The sequence below is a fragment of the Nuphar pumila genome, chromosome 3, assembly GCF_984573655.1.
Source record: "Nuphar pumila chromosome 3, dmNupPumi1.hap1.1, whole genome shotgun sequence".
NCBI classification, from domain to species: Eukaryota; Viridiplantae; Streptophyta; class Magnoliopsida; order Nymphaeales; family Nymphaeaceae; genus Nuphar; species Nuphar pumila.
In genome coordinates, this window is record NC_143251.1 from 13,102,994 (window position 1) to 13,125,994 (window position 23,001).

The 23,001-nt window shown below is 35.6% G+C and overlaps 1 protein-coding gene across 2 annotated transcripts in view; it reads left to right on the top strand.

Moving 5' to 3' along the window:
• The first annotated feature begins 1,015 nt into the window (after window positions 1-1,015).
• Window positions 1,016-23,001, top strand: part of LOC149842023 (synaptotagmin-5-like) — a 29,784-nt gene continuing 7,798 nt past the window's right edge. The window contains exons 1-7 of one of the 2 annotated variants that reach the window (XM_089998842.1): window positions 1,016-1,426; window positions 2,728-2,830; window positions 2,916-2,968; window positions 3,141-3,261; window positions 12,578-12,699; window positions 22,192-22,293; window positions 22,393-22,467. In XM_089998842.1, the coding sequence (XP_089854968.1) occupies window positions 1,322-1,426; window positions 2,728-2,830; window positions 2,916-2,968; window positions 3,141-3,261; window positions 12,578-12,699; window positions 22,192-22,293; window positions 22,393-22,467 (681 nt within the window). In that variant the 5' untranslated portion in view covers window positions 1,016-1,321. The remainder of the gene's footprint in view (window positions 1,427-2,727; window positions 2,831-2,915; window positions 2,969-3,140; window positions 3,262-12,577; window positions 12,700-22,191; window positions 22,294-22,392; window positions 22,468-23,001) is intronic. The other variant, XM_089998843.1, reaches the window with a different exon arrangement.

Sequence of the window (23,001 nt, forward strand, 5' to 3'; positions counted from 1 at the left end):
ATACCTGATGGGGGTAGAGTCCCTTCCTCGCATCTGTAACCAAGCATTCTTGTCAACATGTCCCAGCATCTTACAAATATCTTTAATTTTCCAACTGTCAAAAAGACAAGATCCACCTACAATAACAAAACAACGTCTTAATGGCACTCACGATGACATACATTCTTTAACAATAGTATGATGACATGGAAATGTACTCACGATGCCTTAATGACACTTGTTGGAATGTTTGTGCGTCATTGTTTTTTTTCATACTGCCTAACAAAAACGAAAAAGAAGAGAAGACTGTAAAAAGAGATGGCCGACAAATGCCCTATGACGCCCACCAATGATCTAACCAGTCGATCGATTTATAGTTATCTCCACAAGGTAGAAACAAACCCGAGAATGTTTTGTAACACAAGGCAGGAACGAGAAGGTGACAATGTGTTATAACACAAGGTAAAAACCAAGGCGGAAACCTGGACTCGAGACGACGACAAAGAGTGCTCCGACGACAGTAGATGACGGTAAAAGGTGCATCGTCAAAGAGAGCTCTTGTTATAGGAGATGGTGCATCATCAAAGGGTGATCCACTGAGAGCATAAGAGTTTACTGCTTAGGGCGAAAACAGAATGTTTGGACTTTTTGTAGAGTTAAGACCATCCTTTCTTTTCTAGATGAAGGATATTTTTGTTATTTTTTTGAACCATTATTTCATAACGAGAATGGGTACTTAAGTCTTTGCAACGGCACCAGACTTTGATGCTAAGTGATGCCGAGGGAATACTAGCCCCCACATGCTTATATAAGTGGAACTCATTCGGCCCCGAACATGCACTGTTTGCTACAGTGCATCTTTCGGGGAGAAAAGAGAGAACACACAACACCCGGGTCTACTGAACCCAGCACGTGGATCCGCACCGAGTCGGACAGGATCAGTCTGGGCCCCATTAAATGGGTATGTCGGCAAAGGCAGGCTGTAAGAAAAACAAGTTCGTTAAAACCTCTCTCAGCGGCCTTCATTTATTGCTCCGATGGTTCTGATCCAATAATCACAACACACTCTCTTCTTCTTCGGGAGAACGCCCAAAGAGAGAGACGAGGAATACTCACACTCTCTCTCTCTCTCTCTTTTGGAGATCTCGTCTCGCCTTCTTTTTGATCTGCCGTCCCCACGCACTCTCTTTATTTCTGTCTTGCCTTTTTGTTTTGTCTGCCGACTCTCGAAGGCAATCGCTCGGCCTCTCGAATGGTGCAGTCGCGGAGGAGGTTTCGAGTTTTATATGACGATTCGGCGTGTTTGATCCGGTTGGAATAGGGGATTGAGAGGAGGGAGGTCATGGCGTTCCTCTCCGGGTTGCTTCTCGGGATCGCCTTCGGGATTGGGATCATCGTCGTGTTCGTTCGATCGGAGAATTCCCGGTCGAAGATCCGGAGAGATCTGGTGAGGCTGATCCTGTTTTTCTTTCCCGTCGTTTTCGCGGTTTTTTTATTTCGTTTCGTTCGTCGTCGGGTTTTTGTTTCGTTTTTTGTGTTTTGGTTGATTTTTTTGATGATTGTGATGGTGGTGTGGCATGGATTGCAAGGTGAATGAGATTTTTGTTTTTTTAGAGGTTTCTAATGAGAATTTGGATGGATGTGGTCGTGACTATGATAATCTTTGTTTGATGAATAGTTACATGGTTCTCTTAGTTTTCTTTGTTCCACTCGTAATCTAGATTCTTTTAAATGTTTCTGGTTCTGTAAAATTAGCTCTTCTGCATTCTCCTGGAAGAACTATTTTATTTGGAAGGGTAAAACCCCCGCATTGGTTTCCTTCTCTTGATGGGTTAGTCAAATTTAAGATATAATGCATATTTTGGGATGTTCCTGAGCTTGCCAAACGATGAAAAAAATGAAATTTGAGAAATCTTTCGAGCTACATTGTGGTGTTTCAGTGCGTAGTTCAAGATCACAAGTTCATTTATAAAATTCTACAATTCCTCTTTTTTTTTTTAAAGCTGAGAAGGTTGAGTTTTTCTTAAAATTCTAAACGGAAATCTTGCTTTCAAGAACACTGAAAATTGTTTGGAATTGCTGGCTGGGTAGAAGCCTGCACAAATTCGATGACTGGAAGTGTCATTATACTGGCCATGATTTTGCAAGGTTTAGTATAATGAAAATTGCTGGCATGTTTACTCACCTATTTTCTATTGGGCAAGTCAATCTAGGTTGGATGCAAAGAAGTAGACATCTTGTTTTTCCTGTAATTCAATATGCCTTTGTACTGAATACTTGTGCACGCTTCCCAAACATACAATGAAACCTTTCTGAATTAAGTCGCCATGTACTTGATCTTTGTGCTTCATCCTGTCTTTGTATACCCTAATATTTGTGTGAGTGTTCCTCTGCTGCAATTGTTTCATATTTTTTGTGAAATGAATGCCTCTTTTCTGCTTGTGACTTAATCATAGACCCATTTCTTTCATACTTTCGATTCATCAATATAATTATAGAAATTGATGTTCAGTTTGAAAATGATTCGAGTTAGAATGCTTACCAAGTCCGTGTGATGATGTTCATCATAGAGAGAAAGCCATTGTCATCTGTTGTACTTATGGTTAAACTTTTATTCATATCTAATAATAAAAGGAAATTCTTGTAGGTCCATCTATGAGCCTCTCTGTGATTTTTTGTTAACTTATGAACTTTTTTGCAAAATCACCTACTGCCATTATTAACTCAAAACTAGCTCATTTCTCACAGGCTGCTGCAATAGCGTCTTTCTCTAAAATGACAGTGGAAGACTCGAGAAAACTTCTTCCTCCTCCATATTATCCTTCATGGGTTGTTTTCTCTCAGCGCCAAAAGTTAAGTCAAACACTTTTTGTGATGTAGTTCAAACTTAGAGATTCAAATTCTAGAAATTGATACCTGTACTATTTCTACTTTTCAGTTGAACTGGCTTAACCATGAACTTGTGAAGATCTGGCCATATGTGAATGAGGTACTATTCTTTTCTATTTAGATGTTCTTTTTGCTTGAAATGTCTGGCACTTAGTGATGGAGTTTTGTTTTCTTATTTTATTGTTTTAAACATAATTTTGATGGTGCCAGCGGCAGCATCTAAGTAGATAACGGTACTTAAAATTTCTGTGATTCTTCAAAATGAATGACAGGCAGCTTCTGATTTGATTAAAAGTTCTGTGGAGCCAGTTCTTGAACAATATCGACCAATGATCTTGTCTTCTCTGAAATTTTCCAAGTTTACACTTGGTACTGTTGCTCCACAGTTTACTGGTAAGCTTTAGTGTTTTTCCCCTGTTTATTTAATTTAGCAGCCAAATTGTTGCATGAAATGAAGTTGGCCTTTTAAGTTCTCTCGCCTATATGACTTAGTGTCTACAATTATGAATGTTTAACTGCGCTTGCAATTGTTTCATTTATCAAGCTTAATTTTATGATGTGTTTTTATTGGGTTGAAAACTGAACTCGTGGTGGACATGGGATTCACACCTGCATGGAGATGCTTCAGCCTAACTTTTCTTCTGGCAATTCATAATTTTGCTCTCTAATCAAGAAATTTCAAATTTCATTCTATCAAATAACAAATCTTTTGGGACATATGTATGAAAAAATAACCTAGGGACTACTTGTTGTAGGCCCATGAGTTGGATAAAATATTCACTGTGGTAATTAATATATTGGAACTGTTCAGACCTTTCTTATAGATACCATGTAGAGGTAGTTATTTTCTTTTTGGGCGTGTGTGAATGGCCATTAAAAAAGTTGCTGGGGATAAAGACAGCTGTGTTTTGGTGGGTCCTGCGGATGCATTCAAACACGGGATAAAAACTCCCCTCCTTTTTGTGTTGGCAGGGGGCTTTCTTTCCTGTCTTATGGAGAGAAAAAAGTTGTTGGGGGACCCTAGCGACTCTTTCTTCATGATAAGATCATCCTCAACAACTTTTTTACTGGGCATCCAAGCACACCCTTAGTTTATAAATCAAGGGTAGGATGTAGTTGGATACACATATCAAATGCAATCACAGTTGATAATGAACGACCAGTGGAATGTGTGTGTGTGCTTGTACACATGCATACATACATATATAGACACATAGACACACAGACACACACGTACACATTATTATGTTGAATTTGTTAATGCCCACCAAAAGATGTGGCTCCCTCTCTCCCTTTCTCTCCACACACACACACACACACACATATATATATATATATATATATATATATATATGTGTGTGTGTGTGTGTGTGTGTGTGTGTGTGTGTGGAGAGAGAGCTCTATTCGTTATAACATCACAAAAATGTTCATGGTAGTTGCAATTAATGATTCAAGAATGCCATGTCATTTTTAAATTTGTTGGGGGTATGAATTTGTGGTGATCTTATTGATGACTGGCAAGTCCATGGACAATAACAACTCCCAAATATTTGGGGGGCCTTAGCTACAATTGGCCATTTGGAGGTTATATCTCATGGACCAGCAAAGAGGCATTGGATCTCTAACATGCTTTATGCATTGCGGGCCCCTCTCATGTCAACTGAATCCTTCGGAACAACAACTTCACAAAGATGATTGATTCACAATATAGCTCTTTACTTGGGGGCACCTGATCTACTGGAAGCTTTACTTTGAAAAACACAACTTATTTTAATAACCCATTGACCTAACTATTATGGGAGTAGGATATTTGGAAAGCAGGACTAGATTGTATGTTCAATTGGTGTGTGTTTAGTCCAAAGTCTAAACATGTGTTGGATATTCTCATGTTCCTTGGTTTTTGTATACAGTAGTGTTGCAAAAGTTGTAAGATCTTGTACAATGTGTTCCAATGCAACACTCTCTTCGGAAAAGACAAAACCTGCTACACCCCTGAAACTAGTTCTAGGGGTGTGTCGGTGCTATATTGTACGTATAGTACGCTATAATTGCATATCATATGCTACACTATAATCCAAGGTATATATGATACCAAATTATCGATACTACTGTGACTTAATATTTTTGGACTGTATTTTTGACATTTTTTAAGTGGTTTGGATAAGCCTTTCTCACTTCTAAGGGTCATATCTGACTTCCAAACACTAAGTCATGAGGGGAGCTTTAGGTGTGAGATCTAGCACTTTCAACCATGGAAATTTTAGAGTTTTTAGGTTCTTCACTCTAGAATCTGATTTTGAGTGAGAAAAGGGTGGATTTCCGATTGTTAAGGTGAAGGAAGGTGATCTATACTGTTCAACAATGTTTTTAGGTTTTAAGGTAACAAATCCTTCTCTCTTGCTTAGATATGTAAAAGTTAGAGTAGCTATAAGCATATGACTTCAAATTATTCAACTTTAAGGATCATTTCTGCGGGTTGTCTCAACTAAAACATCATTTAGCGTGGACACACAATGGTACTGCAATCTTTGCACATCGAAAGACCTATCAAAGTTCGTAAAATGATGTGCTCATATTACTTACTCTTTTCACATACTTGTGCAAATTATCCATTGTTTTGGGGTTTTTGTGTTAGATTTATCGATAGAGGTAGGAAGAGATTGAAGGGACATAAGTGACCCAAGGCGAAGATATTGCAAACCAGTCAAAGGAAAAGAAATTATTATAGTGTTGTTTTGTGGGTTGGTAATGTTAAAATATATATATATATATATATATATACATATACTTATATATATACATTCGTATATATACAAGTATATGTATACATATATGTATATATATACATATTCTAATTTATTGAAATACCCGATAGGGGTATTATTGTAATTCTGTCATTGTACCTTTCTTTTTCTTTTTTATCTTTTTCCTTTTTCCTTTTTGCTTTTTACTTTTTTGTCTTTTTATTTTTTCACTTTAGGATGACCACAAGGGGCCCCACTCTTGTAGTCGTTGGGGCCCCAACGGTCATATTTCTGACCGTTGGAGCTCCCAACGACTACAAGGGAGCCCCCTTGTAGTCTCTTCTTTAGAGCCTCCCTCCTCTATAAATAGAGGAGGTGTTCTCCTTCTCATGTATGGGTTTTATACCCCTCTCTCTTCTCTTCTTCAATAATATCCAACTTATGACTTTAAGTCATTTCCATATTTGAGAGTGTTTGTGTGTGCACATTTGGTGTTTGTGTTCTTGGCTTTAGTGGTCACTCTTTAAGAGTGACATTTGCTCTATTGGTGCTTCCGCCTCTTTTCATTACATGGTATCAAAGCACGGTTGGTGATTGGGCTTCTCTTTTATCATCTTGGAACGCGTGCCTCTCAAAGTTTTTGAAGAAGAGAAGAATATTTGGTGCCGATGGAACGTGACTCTAAAGTGGAGCTCTCTTTTAAGCTAAATGGGTCCAACTACCTCATGTGGGCCTCCGCTATGGAAAATCACCTAAGAGGTAAGAAACTTTGGGGTTTTGTTATGGGAACTACTCCCGAACCCTCTCTTGTTCTCACCAAAATTGAAAATGAGATTGAGAAGGCTTTAGATGGCGATGAGCGCATCAAAGTCATTAATGAACATCAATCCAAAATTGAGGATTGGGAAAGTAACCACGCCAAAATTTTGGCATGGTTTATGAACAATGTAGATCTTAAAAATTGTGCTAATATTGCCAAATTTAGAAGGGCCAATGAGGCTTGGTTTTTTCTTAAGGGTATGTATACCCAAAAGGATCTTGCTCGACAAATTTTTTGTCAAGAGAAAATCCGTTCTACCTAACAAATGGACATGAGTGTCCGGGACTACTTTAGCTCTCTAACCCCCCTTTGGGATGAGCTTGCTCTTCTTGAGCCTAAGTGGGTTGCTCCACAAGATATTGAGCTAAGAAGGGAACAAATTGAAAAGGAGCACTTTTTTCAATTCCTTCATGGACTTCGCCCGGAATTTGAACAAGTAAGGGCATCTCTTCTCCATAGAAGCAAAGCCCTACCTATTGAAGATGCCCTTGCCGAGATATGTCAAGAAGAGACTCGACTTGGTTTGAGCATTAAGAGTGATGATGTTTTGGCCGTTACTAGGCCCGGATCTAATGTTAAAGCATATAGACCTCCCCACTTTAACAAAAATAACTATGGACCTAGAAAGGGGATTATATGCCATTATTGTAATGAACCGGGGAACATAAGACCGGTTTGCCCAAAGCTTAAAGGAAAAGTTGCCGCGGTTGGAGAAGATTCTCCAAAGAAGGAAGAAAGCACCAAAGAAGGAGATATCAAAGAAACTCTAAATCACATCTCCGAAGTTCTCCAACATCTACTCAAGGCTTCTCCTTCAACATCCGGGGCCGCCATTGCCTACTCTTCATCTCCTCCAGGCATGTGGATACTAGACTCCGGTGCTTCTTTTCATATGACATCTCATAAAAATTCTCTTTCAAATATTTTTTCCGAACCTATATCTTGTGTTTCAACGACCGATGGTACATCATTAAAAATTGAAAGTATTGGATCTCTTAATTTTAAAAACTTTTTTGTTCCTAAAGTAAGAATCGTTCCTAAAATAAATTTAAACCTTTTTTCCGTATCTCAAATTACCGATCATGGATGCCAAGTCTCTTTCTCACCCAAGGATTGCACCGTGCAGGATCTCCAGTCAGGGAAGCTGATTGGGCAAGGCCATAGAAGGGGTGACCTCTATTTTATGGATTTTTTGACTCTTCCATCTAAGCCATCGTGTAATCTTGTAAAGGACAAAAGTATTGGAATATGGCATGAGAGACTTGGCCATCCAAATTTTGTAAAAATGTCTCTTTTTCCGTTTTTGAACAATACTTGTAAAGACAATCACATGACTTGTAAAGATTGCATTTTTGGGAAATCTAAAGCTATTCCATTTCCACAAAGAAGTTACTTTACCACTCGGCCATTTGAACTTATTCATTCCGATGTATGGGGACCTTCCCCTATTTTGTCTAAAGGTGGTTTTTCGTATTACGTGGTATTTATTGATGATTTTACTCGATTCACATGGATTTACTTCCTAATTCGTAAATCCGAAGTTTTTTCCTTCTTTAAAGAATTTCGTGCAATGGTCAAAAACCAATTTTTGGGAAATCTATCTATTCTTAGATCCGATCCGGGAGGCGAATATATGTCCAATGATTTTCAAACCTATTTGAAAGAAAATGGAATTTTTCACCAACGTTCTTGCCCCAACACTCCGCAACAAAATGGCCTTGCGGAAAGAAAGCATAGGCACATAATAGAGACTACAAGAACGTTATTAATCTCAAGAAACATTCCAAAATCTTTTTGGGCGGTTCTAACCTCTTCATATCTTATCAATAGAACTCCTTCGTCCTCCTTGAAAAATCTTTCTCCATTTGAAAAACTTTACAATATGTCTCCCGATTATAAAAGACTAAGAATTTTTGGATGTAAATGTTTTGTTTTAACCCACAAGAATGATAAACTTTCCCCTAGGGCTATTGAATGCATTTTTTTGGGATATGGCGAAAAACAAAAAGGATATCGATGTTTTGACATACTTAAAAACAAGCTTTATATCTCTAAAGATGTCACATTCCTTGAAGAGGAAAGTGGTTTTTCGCACCAACCAAATGAAAATATTGATTATTCATTCTTATTTGACTTATTGCCTAAAGATGATCATATTGATCCTAATGAATCCCTTAGTGAAGATCTTGTTGAACATCCAAGCGATGATCAAAACTTAGAACAAAATGTTTCAAGACAAATACAAGTCTACTCTAGAAGGAATGAAAGGAATCCTCCTTGTGCCCTTGAAAGATTTTCCCAAAATGACTCCATCGAAGAGACTTCTCAAAGAAGGTCAAATCGGATTTCTAAAATACCAAATAGATTTGTTTCTTATGACTCTTTTTCGCCTAATTTTCGAGCATGTCTACTTGCTCTTCACTCCTTTCATGGACCATCTCATTACAATGATGCTAAGCAATATGCTCATTGGAATGATGCTATGCAACTTAAACTTAATGCCCTTAAAAAGGCACAAACTTGGGAAATCATTGATCCTCCCAATGACAAGAAACCCATTGGATGTAGATGGGTTTTTAAAGTGAAAACTAAGAGTGATGGTTCATTGGAAAGATATAAGGCTAGGTTGGTAGCCAAGGGATATGCCCAAGAGTATGGGGTAGATTATGATGAAACCTTTGCCCCCGTTGCTCGAATGACTAGTGTTCGAGCTCTTATTGCTATAGCCGCAGTTAAAAAATGGCCAATCTTTCAACTAGATGTCAAAAATGCCTTTTTGAATGGTAATTTAAATGAAGAAGTGTATATGGAACCGCCTCCGGGTATGGATTTAAATGGAAAAATTTTGAAATTAAAAAAGGCCTTATATGGTCTTAAGCAAGCTCCTAAAGCTTGGTATGATAGGTTTAGTAATGTATTAATAAATTTAGGTTTTTCTTCTTGTTATACTGACACTGCTCTTTTTGTTAAAAGGACAGGTGACTCCATTATTATGCTTCTGCTGTATGTTGATGATATGATCATCACTGAGAATGACAAAAAGGGAGTAGATAATGTAAATATCATGTTAAAAGAAACTTTTGATATGTCTGACCTTGGTTATTTGAGATATTTTTTAGGGATTGAAGTGGCTTATTCCCCGCGAGGATACATCTTATCTCAGATGAAATTAACTGCTGAAATTTGTGCCAAATTAGGAATATCTGATGAAAAGAAAGTTGAGACTCCTGAAGTCATTAATGCAAAACTGAGACTTGAAGATGGTGTTCTTCTCGAGGATCCAACCCCCTACCGTCAATTAATCGGATCTCTCACCTATCTATCCATCACACATCCTGACATTGCTCATGCGGTTCATGCAGTAAGCCAGTTTCAGCATGCACCTACTTCAGTTCATATGGCAGCCGTATTGAGAATTGTCAGATATATCAAAAATACTATATCCAAAGGACTCTTCTTATCCTCTTCCTCCTCTCTTGACTTAATTGCTTTTACTGATGCTGACTGGGGAGGAAATCCCAATGATCGTATCTCAATAACCGGTCTTTGTATTTTTTTAGGTGAATCCCTCATTTCGTGGAGATGCAAGAAACAGCAGAAGGTCTCACTGTCATCCACTGAAGCTGAATATCGGGCCATGGCAATGACAACTATGGAAATCGTATGGCTCAGAAGTCTCCTTGCTGACATGGGCGTCCCCATTTCTACTCCCACCAAGCTCTGCTGTGACAACAAAAGTGCGATTTACATTGCTAGTAATCACACCTTTCATGAGCGGACCAAGCATATTGAAATGGACTGCCATTATGTTCGAGACGAATACCTCAGAGGGACTATCTCATTACCATATGTTACTTCAGAGCATCAACTAGCTGACTTCTTCACCAAGGCGCTCCCAACTCCACGATTCATGTTTCTCCTTAGCAAACTTTCGGTCTTCTCCCCGTAAAGTTTGAGGGGGCGTGTTAAAATATATATATATATATATACATATACTTATATATATACATTCGTATATATACAAGTATATGTATACATATATGTATATATATACATATTCTAATTTATTGAAATACCCGATAGGGGTATTATTGTAATTCTGTCATTGTACCTTTCTTTTTCTTTTTTATCTTTTTTCCTTTTTCCTTTTTCCTTTTTACTTTTTTGTCTTTTTATTTTTTCACTTTAGGATGACCACAAGGGGCCCCACTCTTGTAGTCGTTGGGGCCCCAACGGTCATATTTCTGACCGTTGGAGCTCCCAACGACTACAAGGGAGCCCCCTTGTAGTCTCTTCTTTAGAGCCTCCCTCCTCTATAAATAGAGGAGGTGTTCTCCTTCTCATGTATGGGTTTTATACCCCTCTCTCTTCTCTTCTTCAATAATATCCAACTTATGACTTTAAGTCATTTCCATATTTGAGAGTGTTTGTGTGTGCACATTTGGTGTTTGTGTTCTTGGCTTTAGTGGTCACTCTTTAAGAGTGACATTTGCTCTATTGGTGCTTCCGCCTCTTTTCATTACAGGTAAATCATGGTGGGCTGTAAAATTTTAAGTGCATGTTGTTGGACAAGGCAACTGCATAGTATGATATAGTTCTTCTCAATTAGCTATTCTTTCTGTTGAGATTGTTGCTAGCCTGTAGAAATGCATAGAAGGAAGACATAGTGATTGCCAGAGGTTATCCTGGATTCTAAACATTATATGTTCGATAAAGACGAGTCCGATGACTCATTACATAGTCACAAATCACGTTCTCGGCGATGAAACATCTTGGGAGATTTGGAAATTTTTTATTTTTATCGGGAAAATCTTGGGAAAAATTCGGGTTTTAAAAATATTTTAAATAAATATGTAATAAAAAATATAAGCTATAGCATGGTGGGTTGTAAGATGTTACTTCATTATGAAAAAAACCCACACACTTTATTATAATAACATCCACACAAAACAGGTATTAACCGTATTATAGCCTATAAGAGGTTAATACCGAAGATGACTACATGGGACACAACAATAGTCCCATATTAAGACGGGGAGGGAAGGCACCCCCCCTCTCCCACCTCTATAAATACAGTGGTTCTCCCCAGCTCTTCCACTCAAGTTTCAAAGAGTTCACGTGGAATTACTCCATGTCAGCAACTTCTTTTTGAATGTTTTATTGGAAAGTGGGCTTTAAATGTTCCACTTTCAACAAATACTTTTCGGTGTCTTTGCTGTTTTAGAAGTTGCGATAAAATCGAGAATATTTCATGATAAAATCGTGAAATATTCAATATGAGCGAGATTTTAAAAATCTCGTGAAAAGAACGTGATTATCACGACATCTGATTAAATCATGAAAATATCAGCAATATTTGTGGTCATGACCCATTATCCTACTGCCAACTTAAAAAATCAGAGAAAGTTCTTAAGCTTAGTTTTAGGTTATCTAGAGTTAGAGTTTAGATTTTAGAAAACTAAAATTGTGAGGTATTACATGAAATGTTTTTTACTTTTATGTATCATGAACTATGATCTTTCATATTGATTTCAGATCAGCTTGATTGTTTACTTTGTTTTAGTTATTTGTAATTGTGTTTGTTAACTCTACTCTATTGTTTATTTAGCTTCATAAACTAGTGATCGTGCTTCTGGCTTTGTGTTTCTGTGGTGTAAATGTTTGTTACTTGCAACATCCATTCCTACCTGTAAGTTGATCACTTGTGATATCAAGTGTGCCATCTGCGCCAATGTTTTATTTGGACTTGTCAAATTTGATGTTATTGGAGCTTGTTTTTCTTTCATTATTAAATAAATTCTGATTAAGACAAGGGGGTTGGCCTTTAGATACTTCTATATTTTCTTATATACTTGTTGCTGAAATGATGATGGTCATCTGATTTTGCATCACTTTGGAAAAATTTGGGAGATCAATCTCTATATCGTGCTAAATAGTTAGGTTGATGAATTTATGTTTTTTTCTTCTTCAAGTTTCTTCATTTTTTTCTTGCAAATAACATACCTTCTATTACCAGTTTGTGCTTGTTAAGTGAGATTTCACATATGAAAGTCTTTTCCCTTTCAACATGTTGGAGTTAACTTTGTCGACTATTTTATTTGAAGCAAACTTCTTAAGTTCATGCATGTTCTTTGTGTCTCAACAGGGGTTGCAATTGTAGATGATGGAAAAAGTGGGATTACTATGGAGTTGGAAATGCAGTGGGATGGTAATCCAAGCATAATACTTGATGTTTGTACTAAACTTGGTGTGTCACTCCCTATCCAGGTAACCAATGAAGTCGTGATTTCACAAGTTGGTTAAAAATGTGTCTATCGATAAGTCACCGTTCAAAGTCAACCTTTTTATTCTATAGTTAATGGCTGCAGTTAGCTTATTAATGATATTTTGAACCAAGAATTGTTATACCCGGGTTGTAGGCCATTCCCATAGTTGCCAGTGTGGATATGCAAAAGTTGGAAGCAATGTGGGAATTTGAAGCAAGAAGCTAAAATTTTAGAAGTTAGAAAGGATTGGGGAAGCTAGAAGAGAGAGCAAACCAAAGAGAAGTTTGGGAAGAAAAGTAGGACTTCTGTGTGAAGTTATGGAGAGGTGAGGAAAGTAAGAAAAAACTATTGTAATACATAAATATTATAAACAACAAGCTATTGTAAGACATCCCAACTCACTTTATTAAAAAAAATCAATGTGGAAATAAACATGTAAATAAAAATGACACTTGCGTAATTTACTTTGTAAATGTAGGCATTAATGATTTTAAGAAAAAAATTATGCCAATGTCTAATTAAGTATTTAGAACCTAAATAAACATGATAAGAAACAAATGGTACTTTTTTGTTAAAAAAACTAATAACTTCATAAAATAATTGTTTAAAAAATCCCAATTCCTTCCTCTCAAGAACCACTTTTTTGAATATGAGGGGTTAGGATTTGTCATAATAGAAATTTGGATTGGTAACTGCTTTCTGCTCATTTTTGAGGTGGGTTGCTTCGTGCTTTTGAATCGAGCTTCCTAGGAAGTGAGATTCTCTTACGAAATGGTGCAGATTCCAATGCACTCTAAGATTTAAAACCATTATACCAAACTTAAGAATTGAAAAACACATATCAACATGTAAAAAACTAATTTTATTCATAATGAACATTAAAAAAAATAAAAAAATAAAATTACATTCAAGTCTCACTGCAACACACTCAACGAAAAATAATGAAAAACCCTAATACTACCCATCACTCTCTCACCTTACAAAGGCACACACCCTCCCATATTTATAGAGAAGAGAAGAGAAGAAGAAAAGAGGGGGGAAACTCTTAAATGGGAGAGAGAGCTCCCAACGGCTAGAATTCTAGCCGTTGGGAGTAAGTCAAAGCTAGTTTGACTTCTCCCATATATATATATTATATATATCATTATTATATATATATATATATTACATTAATCTTAACACCCCCTCAAACTTACATTGTTTCACTGTCAGTTTGAAATTAAAAAAAAAGAAACCCATTACACAAGATGTCTTCGTAAACTTCATCAAGTTTGTCCATTTGACCCCTTCTTCAAAGGGTGCTCAATCACATGCTCTATTACATAAAGGATCTTCAATATCATCAATATTTGATACTCTTGAAATGTCTTTAGAATTATTCATCCCGCCAATATTTGAAGAACCTATAAATGAGGGTAAAAAAAAAAGAGCAATCTAACAAGAAATAACTATATAACTATATAACTATATAACTATATATATATATATTATGGAGAGAGAATGGCCAAGCACACAAGCATAAGATACGTACAAAATAAGTCAATTTTAATATTTTTCAAAATTATTTAAAGTAAAAATTTTGAACATTCATTAATTATAAACATGATAGTCATTGTCAAACTCAACCATAATAGAATAATATTACGAGAGATGAAAATAATGAAAATCATGCATATACATATTTATCCCCAAAGACATTAATGAATCATAAATTTTTCATCATTATTAATACTATGAAGGAATAACTCAATAACAAACCATCTTTACACAACAGAATATATAAATATGCATGGATCAATTAGAAGCAATATTTAAACTAATAATTACTGCATATATGATTGAACCATGCAATAATTTAGAACCAATAAAGAAGTCACATATAGATCAATTAATAAATAAACAAACTTTCAAGAACACATACTTGAAAATAAGCAAAAAATAAGAGAATCTCAACGAGGATTCACACAAGTAAAATAGAAGTATCCACGCACTCAAGAGCAATCAAATGTACACAATAGCCATTATAGGCATACACATACGAGATATTACTAATGAAATGCTTAGAAAAGCATGTAATAAAATATGTGGAATTTACAAAAAATAAAGTGCAAAAGCATATACAAGTCCAAGCATTAACAACATAAAGATAAAAAAGCACAATATAAACCAGGGTTACCGGAAGCGCCTAGCTAAAAGGGGAAGCGCGCTTCCCCGAAGCGCGCTTCGGAAGCGCGAAACGTCGCGCTTCCGAAGCGTGGGGGGAAGCGTCCCCCTTTTTTGGGAAGCACACTTCCCTTTAATGGGGGACACATTTCCCTTTAATGGGGGATGCGCTTCCCTTTAATGGGAAACGCGCTTCCCATCACGCTTCCCCCTCGGTTTCCCTGTTTTTTTCAATTTTTTGTATTTTGTATTTTTTATTTTTATTTTTTTCGCTTCCCCCTCGCTTCCGAGACGCTTCCTAGGTCGCTTCCGAGACACTTTCCGAATCGGTCCTAAGTGGTCCCACGCTTCCCCCCTTCCTAAAATTTTGAAAGTGCATCGTTTCCCGCTCTCGCTTCCTCAACTGGCAACCATGATACAAACACAAAATTGCATAAGTATAGGTCCATTATGAGACAATACAAAGAGCCAAGAAAGGTCAATATAAGCAAAATATATATTTGTTCATTGAATACATGCTTGGAAAAACATAACCTTATACTAGTTATGCAAGCCAATTAAGCATTGGATAACTCATGCAACTAAAGCATATACAATGCAAAATGTATGAACATATTTCAACAACCATTTCTCATAAAAGAGAAAATGAGTTTAGACAAATCACAGATAGATTTAAAAAATTCTCAAACATCTGAATGAATTTTGTAAATTAGAACATTGGTTTAACCACCACAAGTAATCACCTCCTAGTCCTCCAAACCTCAAATATTAAGTGTATTAGCGACTAGATCAAGAGCATAAACATCATGTCACTAAAGAGCCAACAACACACATGAAGGTGTGAATAAACATCTTTTGTCTATATATAATGACACTTAAAACCAAGTGTATTAGCGACTAGAACAAGAGCATAATGCCAACGAAGGGCTAAAAAATGCACATGAATGTGTAAATAAACATCTCTTGTCTATATATAGTGATACTTGAAATGAGTGTATCAACAACTAGAACAAGAGTATAATGCTAACAATGGGCTAAAATCACACACGAAGGTGTGAATAAACATCTCTTGTCTATATATAATGACACTAAAAAACAAGTGTATAACATTTCTTGTTTACATAAAATGACACTAAAAAAACAAGTGTATCAGCTACTAGATCAAGAGTATAATCTCAATGCCAATAAAGGGCTAAAAAACACACACGAAGGTGTGAACAAACATCTTTTGTCTACATATAATGACACTTAGATAAGAGGCATAAAAAGAAGAAGACACCAGAGGTAAGAAGGCTTGTAATGGAAACACACTAATGCAATCAATAAAAATATCAATGATTTAAAAAATAAATAGCCATCATAGATACACAAAATTATAAGCATTCATAATAAAGACAATGGATAAAAACAAATGAGTGATTCAACATACTCACAATTAGAGATCACATAACTACCAGTTAGAGTCAAACTATAAGTTGACAATCTAAAATGACATAAAATGAGATGCACACAACTCACCCCAACAAACATCTCTGATTCAATAATAACAAAACCACGAAGAATGATGTATCATATAAAAGTCTGTGATGGACAACATAAATTCCATAAGGAGGCAATAAATACTCACAAAAATCAATTTTCAAATAAGTGAGTTCATATGTAAGAACCAATTTGAAAAATAAAGTATCAAATCAAATCCTAATAATGGTAGATGTAATTTTGAATAAATATAGTGCAATCATATGCACAACAAGTGTTAATTGATGCAATTATATGCAATACAAGATGCCTTATGACAATTTTCATAATTTTGAATAAGCAAATAACGAGTTATGCCCAATATAGGCACTCTTTATAGAGGTGGTGGAATTATGAAGTTTGAAAATCTCACAAAAGATCATAAGTCTACCAATGCGAACAAAGTGTACTAAGCAAATCATATACAAAAGATCAATAAATCTCATTAAAGAGATAAAAACATATATGACTTAAGAAGTTAGAGCTAAATCATAAGTCTATTATGAAGCAATGTAATGAAGTATGCAAAAATATAATCTAAAAGAGCAACAAACATTAATCAAGTCCAATAATGGACATGCACGATGGCACAAGGAAAATACAAACACAAAGTCTACAATGAGACAATAGCCAAGCCTTAAGAAATGCAATACAACAAGTAAAAACTAGAAGAACTTTATTTAAGAGAGCTCAAAAGCAATTAAAGACAATCAAATTGGAGATTCTCAAAAATATCAATATGTAAGAGAGATTTCAAAAGATAAATACATTTTATATGATAACAAGTCAAGTTTATGCCTTTCAATAATTAAGGCAAAAAAAAGAAAAATCTTAATCCAACACTTGTTATTTGAAAAAAAATCTTTACTTAATAGAGCAATATTGCTCAAATATATATGAAATAACACATTAAATAAACCTCATTAAAAATAGATCACGATAAGGGATTATGCTTAATCACATCATAAAAATTTCAAAGATAGTCCATAATATGTCAAGAAATATAATTTTTAGTATTTTTTCAAAACACATAATATTATAAGAAGCTACATATTCAACTTTAAAGGATAACCACAAATGTGTTCTCTAAGAAATACACTCACAATAGCCACAAAGGGCACAAAAAAGAGGTATTTTAAACGAACACAATAAAAAATCCCACAAGCGGATACACAATGAGAAACAATACAAAAACAAATATTTTTTGATCAAATGAAATGAGTGTGTAGAAGCATATGCAAAATATAGTTTTACACTACCCATATCCATAATCTAAGACATATCAAAGCATCACAATGTTTCACATACTTCACAAAAAATATTTATTTTTAACATAACTTCCTTTTAAAACTTATCATTCATATAAAAGACAAGCTGCCAAAGATACATATCGGAATGCAACACCTTTGAATTCATTTCATTTACCAATATGAATTCTTTTCAAGATCGATGCCTTGCTCTGATACCATGTCACGAAATAGTGCGGATTCCAATGCACTCCAAGATGATTTCCAAGACTCAAAAACATTATACAAAACTCAAGAATTGAACGACACATAGCAACATACGACAACAACAACTACGCCTTCATCCCAAAACAATTGGGGTCGGCGATATGAACCAAAAAAGAAAATCATTCTGGGTCTTCCACATGAATCCTTCTCCTCCAATCATTTCTATCTAATGCCATGTCCTCGGTGAGGTTCAAAGCATTCATATCCTTTCCTATAATCTCCATCCATGTCTTCCTAGGCCCACCCCGACCTCTTTTAACTAATATATTTTCCCATTTCTCCATCCTTCTAACTGGAGCATCATTAGGCCTTCGCCGAATATGTCCAAACCACCGTAAACGGTTTAAAAATGAAATTTCTATATTTCTTACTGATTCAGGGAAAAAATTATATCAAATAATTTTAAAGATTATCTTAAACTTCATGACATCACACATCAAAGATCTTGTCCTCACACACCACAACAAAATGGTTTTGCCGAAAGAAAACATAAACATATCATTGAAATTTGAAGAACCTTGCTTATTGCTAGTCATTTGCCTAAGAGGTTTTGGGCAAAAGCTGTCTTGACGATTGTTTATCTTATAAATAGAATGCCTTCATCCTCTTTACAAAATATTTCACCTATTGAAAATTTTCCTAAACTCTCTCCTGACTATGCTAGATTATGAATTTTTGGTTGCAAATGTTTTGTATTAACTAACAAAAATGCCAAGTTTTCTCCTATAGCTATTCCTTGTGCCTTTTTTGGTTATGCTTACAACCAAAAGCGATACAGGTGTTATGATCCTAAGACTAAAAAATTGTATATTTTTAGAAATGTAACTTTTTTGGAAAAAAAAATTCTTTGATAAAGATCAAACAAAGGAGGTAACTGATTACTCGTTTTTATTTGATCTTGGTTCCAACCAAGATGTTGATGATTGTGATTGTGATTGTGATTGTGATTGTGATTGTGATTGTGATTGTGATTGTGATTGTGATTGTGATTGTGATTGTGACTATGATTTTGAAAATGTCATTGAATCAAGAGATAAGGAGTCTCTTAATGAAGCTCCTCACGATGATCAAACTTGTTTACAATACTCTAGACAGGAATGCCTAAACCTCCATGTGCACTTGAAAAATTTTCTAATTTAGATAAAGAAGAATTGCAAACTAGGAAATCATCTAGAGTTTCAAAGCCTCTATCAAAATTTGTTTCATATGATTCTTTTTCATCTAAATATCAACCATGCATAGCCTTAATTCACTCATATGTTGAATCTTCATCTTATGTTCAAGCCAAAGAATACTTCGAATGGGTTAAAACCATGGTTGCCAGTCAAGGAAGCGGGAGCGAGAAGCGATACGGGAAGCGGGAGCAGAAAGCGAGGTACTTTCAAAATTTTAGGAAGCGGGAATCATCTCGGAAGCGACCTAGGAAGCGAACCGGAAGTGAGGGGGAAGCGAAAAAAAATACAAAAAATTGAAAAAATTGGGGAAGTAGGGGGGAAACGCGGGGGAAGCGTGATGGGAAGCGCGCTTCCCATTAAAGGAAAGTGTGCTTCCCATAAAGGGAAGTGCAGTTCTCATTTAAAAAGGGCGCTTCCCTGCGCGTTTCGGAAGCGCGACGTTCCGTGCTTTCGAAGCGTGTTTCGGGAAAGCGCGCTTCCCCACTTACCTAGGTGCTTCCGATAACTCTGGTTAAAACCATGCAAATAGAACTACATGCATTAGAAAATGCTCAAACTTGGTCTATTCAAAATCTTCCTCAGGGAAAGAAACCTATAGGTTATAGGTGAATATATAAGATTAAAACCAAGAGTGATGAGACTCTTGGGAGATACAAAGCTAAGCTAATTGCCAAAGGATATGCACAAACCTTTATACTTATTGCGCACATGACCATGATTAGAATCCTCATTGTAGTTTCTTCAATTAAAAATTGGTCCTTATATCAAATGGATGTCAAGAATGCCTTTTAAATGTCAATCTTATAGAAGAAGTGTATATGGAGGCACATCCCGGTATCTGTATACCTCAAAGAAAGACTTTTCGTCTGCATAAGGCATTATATGGTTTAAAACAAGTTTCCAAAGCTTGGTATGATAGATTTAGCAATGTTATACTTGATATTGACTTTAGATCATACGACTTTATTTGTTAAGAATTCTAATACAGATATTGTCATTCTGCTTCTCTATGTCGATGATATAATACTCACTGGAGGAGACACATAGGGAGTTCGACATATTAAAAATATTCTTAAAACTAGTTTTGAAATGACTGATTTGAGTTTTTTACGTTACTTTTTAGGAATAAAAGTTGCTTATTCACTTATAGGGTATTTATTATCTCAGTCTAAATTTGCTTTTGATATTGTTCTTAAGTCTGAAATATCAAATGATAAGAAGGTTGACACTCCTGAAGTAACAAATGTCAAGATGAAGATCGATGATGGAGGGTCTTTCGATGATCCAACTCCTTATAGACAACTTATCAGAGCTCTTTCTTACTTGACTATCACTAGACCTGATATAGCACACGCTGTACACACAACTAGTCAGTTTCAACACGCTTCTACATCTGTTCACATGAGAGTTGTTTTACATATTATTAGATATCTTAAAACTTTTATTTCTAGAGGCTTGTTTATGTCTTCATTTTCTGCATTAGATTTACTTGTATATACAAATGCAGATTGGGGAGATGATCCTAATAATAGATACTCAACCACATGTTTTTGTGTTTTCCTAGGTGAATCATTGATCTCATGTATGTGCAAAAAACAACAAAAGGTCTCTCTTTCCTCAATTAAAGCCGAGTAGCAGGTGATGATTACTACCTCAATGGAGGTGGTGTGGCTGAGAAGATTGCTGGCTGATATGAGAATCAAGATTCTAGGAACTTTAAAGATGTATTACGACAAGAATGCTTTCTATATTGCCATCAACAATACTTTTCACGAATGCATGAAACACATCGATATGGACTGCCATTATGTTCAAGAGGAATATCTTCAAAGAACTATTGATCTGCCTTATGTCACATCAGAGTACCAGTTGACAAATTTTTTTACCAAACATTTCTCTGCTAGTAGGTTTTACTTCCTTTTAGGCAAACTTTTTGTTATCCTACCTTAAGTTTGACAGAGAGTGTTAAAGTATACGTATATATACATTTATGTGTATGATATTATATATATACGTATATATATATACATATATATGTACTTGTATATACATATTATATATATATATTGTAATATATTATATATATAAATAAATATATAATATATAGTTGGGGGGAGTCAAACTTATTTGACTTTGACCCCAACGGCTCAAAATTCTAGCCATTGGGAGCCTCTCTCCCACCTTGTAATGCTCTCTCTCTCTCTCTTTTCAATTGCTCTCTCCTCTTCTTTTTGTGTATAAATAGGGGTGTTCTCCCCTTTATAATTTATGCTTTGGGCACATTCATTTTATTGAATAAAATATAATTTTTATATTGTGTGCCTTGTTGTGTATTCCCTTTGTGAGATTTGTGACTGTGTTCTTTAGAACACTTGTGTGGTTCACTTTGTGGGATTTGTGAGTGTGTTCCTTAGAGAACACTTTTATTGTTACCCACTCAAGTGGAACATTGGTTGACATTTTGGTTCGTAATTGAAGGCTCTTTGGTTCTTTACATCACGAACCATTGGGTTTTCAAACTATGGTGGGACCATCAGAAATGGCAGGAACTTGTTCCAAGTAAAACTTTTTCTGGAAGCTCAATTACTCAACAGTCCAAAATAGTGCAGAACATGCAGCTGGATGTTTGTTATCTGCTGATCTCTTATGTGATATAGATTTTTTTAGTGTACATTATTTGATCCGATTGGAAAAATAAATTGTTATTCTAGGAAGAAAAATGCAGGATATGAAAAGGTTTGGAAGGACGGAAACAAAGAAAGATTTACTCATTGAATCACATTTATGTTACATACCTTTTATTCTGTTGCATTGAATTGATTTGGATGTGTTGCTCAATGAAATGACACAAAAATCAGTGGGAATCCATTTCATATGGATGATGATGTTTGTTTGTCAGGCCTCCTTGTTTTCCCCAACTTAATTAGGCTCCCTCTTCTCCCTTATTCCTGCTTGTGTAGCATGGAAGTAACTTCTTTCTATCCTTTCTCCTGATGTTTTGGATGAAGTACATTCTTTTAGTATAGTTGATTCTTGACATATGCTAGTTTGTCGAGGAATCATGCTTACACTTTGATGTGTAATTATGCCGTGTACTTTAATTATCTCGTTTATCTTGTTCAGGTGAAGGATATTGGCTTTACTGGGGTGTTTAGATTAATCTTCAGACCATTAGTGGAGGAGTTCCCATGCTTTGGGGCTGTTTCATATTCACTAAGAGAGAAGGTGAATCATGTGTTTCTCTTAGTGGTTCTCCAGGAAGCAACATTTATTATGACATGGTAAAAGAATACATACTAACTTGCAGAACTTACCTTCTTGCAGAAAAAGCTCGATTTTACGCTTAAGGTTGTTGGTGGGGAGATATCATCCATTCCTGGGATGTCTGATGCGATAGATGTACCTATCCCCTTAATTATGCTTAGATTCTTTACATCACAATCATATATTATAACTACTGCTTGAGTCTATGTGGAGACTGACAAGATAATCCATATATCTGTTCACAATTTCATAGAAGTTTTCTTCTTTGTTTTGGATCCTAACTAGATTTTCCTACATCTCATTGAGCTGATGTTGAAAATTTCAAAAAACTTTTACCACTTATCATTTACAATTAAGTTCTGTTCTTATGGTGCACATTCATTTTTTTTTGTTGAATGGCAGGCTTATTTCATTTCCAGGTCCATGATATTTTATTGAAATTCTCTTGTCTCAAATATTGTTTATGCTCTTAAATTTTTTTTATAAAGATTCCTGCCTGATTCTGTGCTGGATGTGTGTAATGAAATATGCGGAAGAATCCAAGAATGCTAAAGCATTCACTATGTCCCACACGGACAAGTGCAACAAGCACAAGAGAGGAAATCCACTAAGGGATATACGAAGGGCCTTATAAAAAGGCTACACACATGAAAAATAATATCACTAATA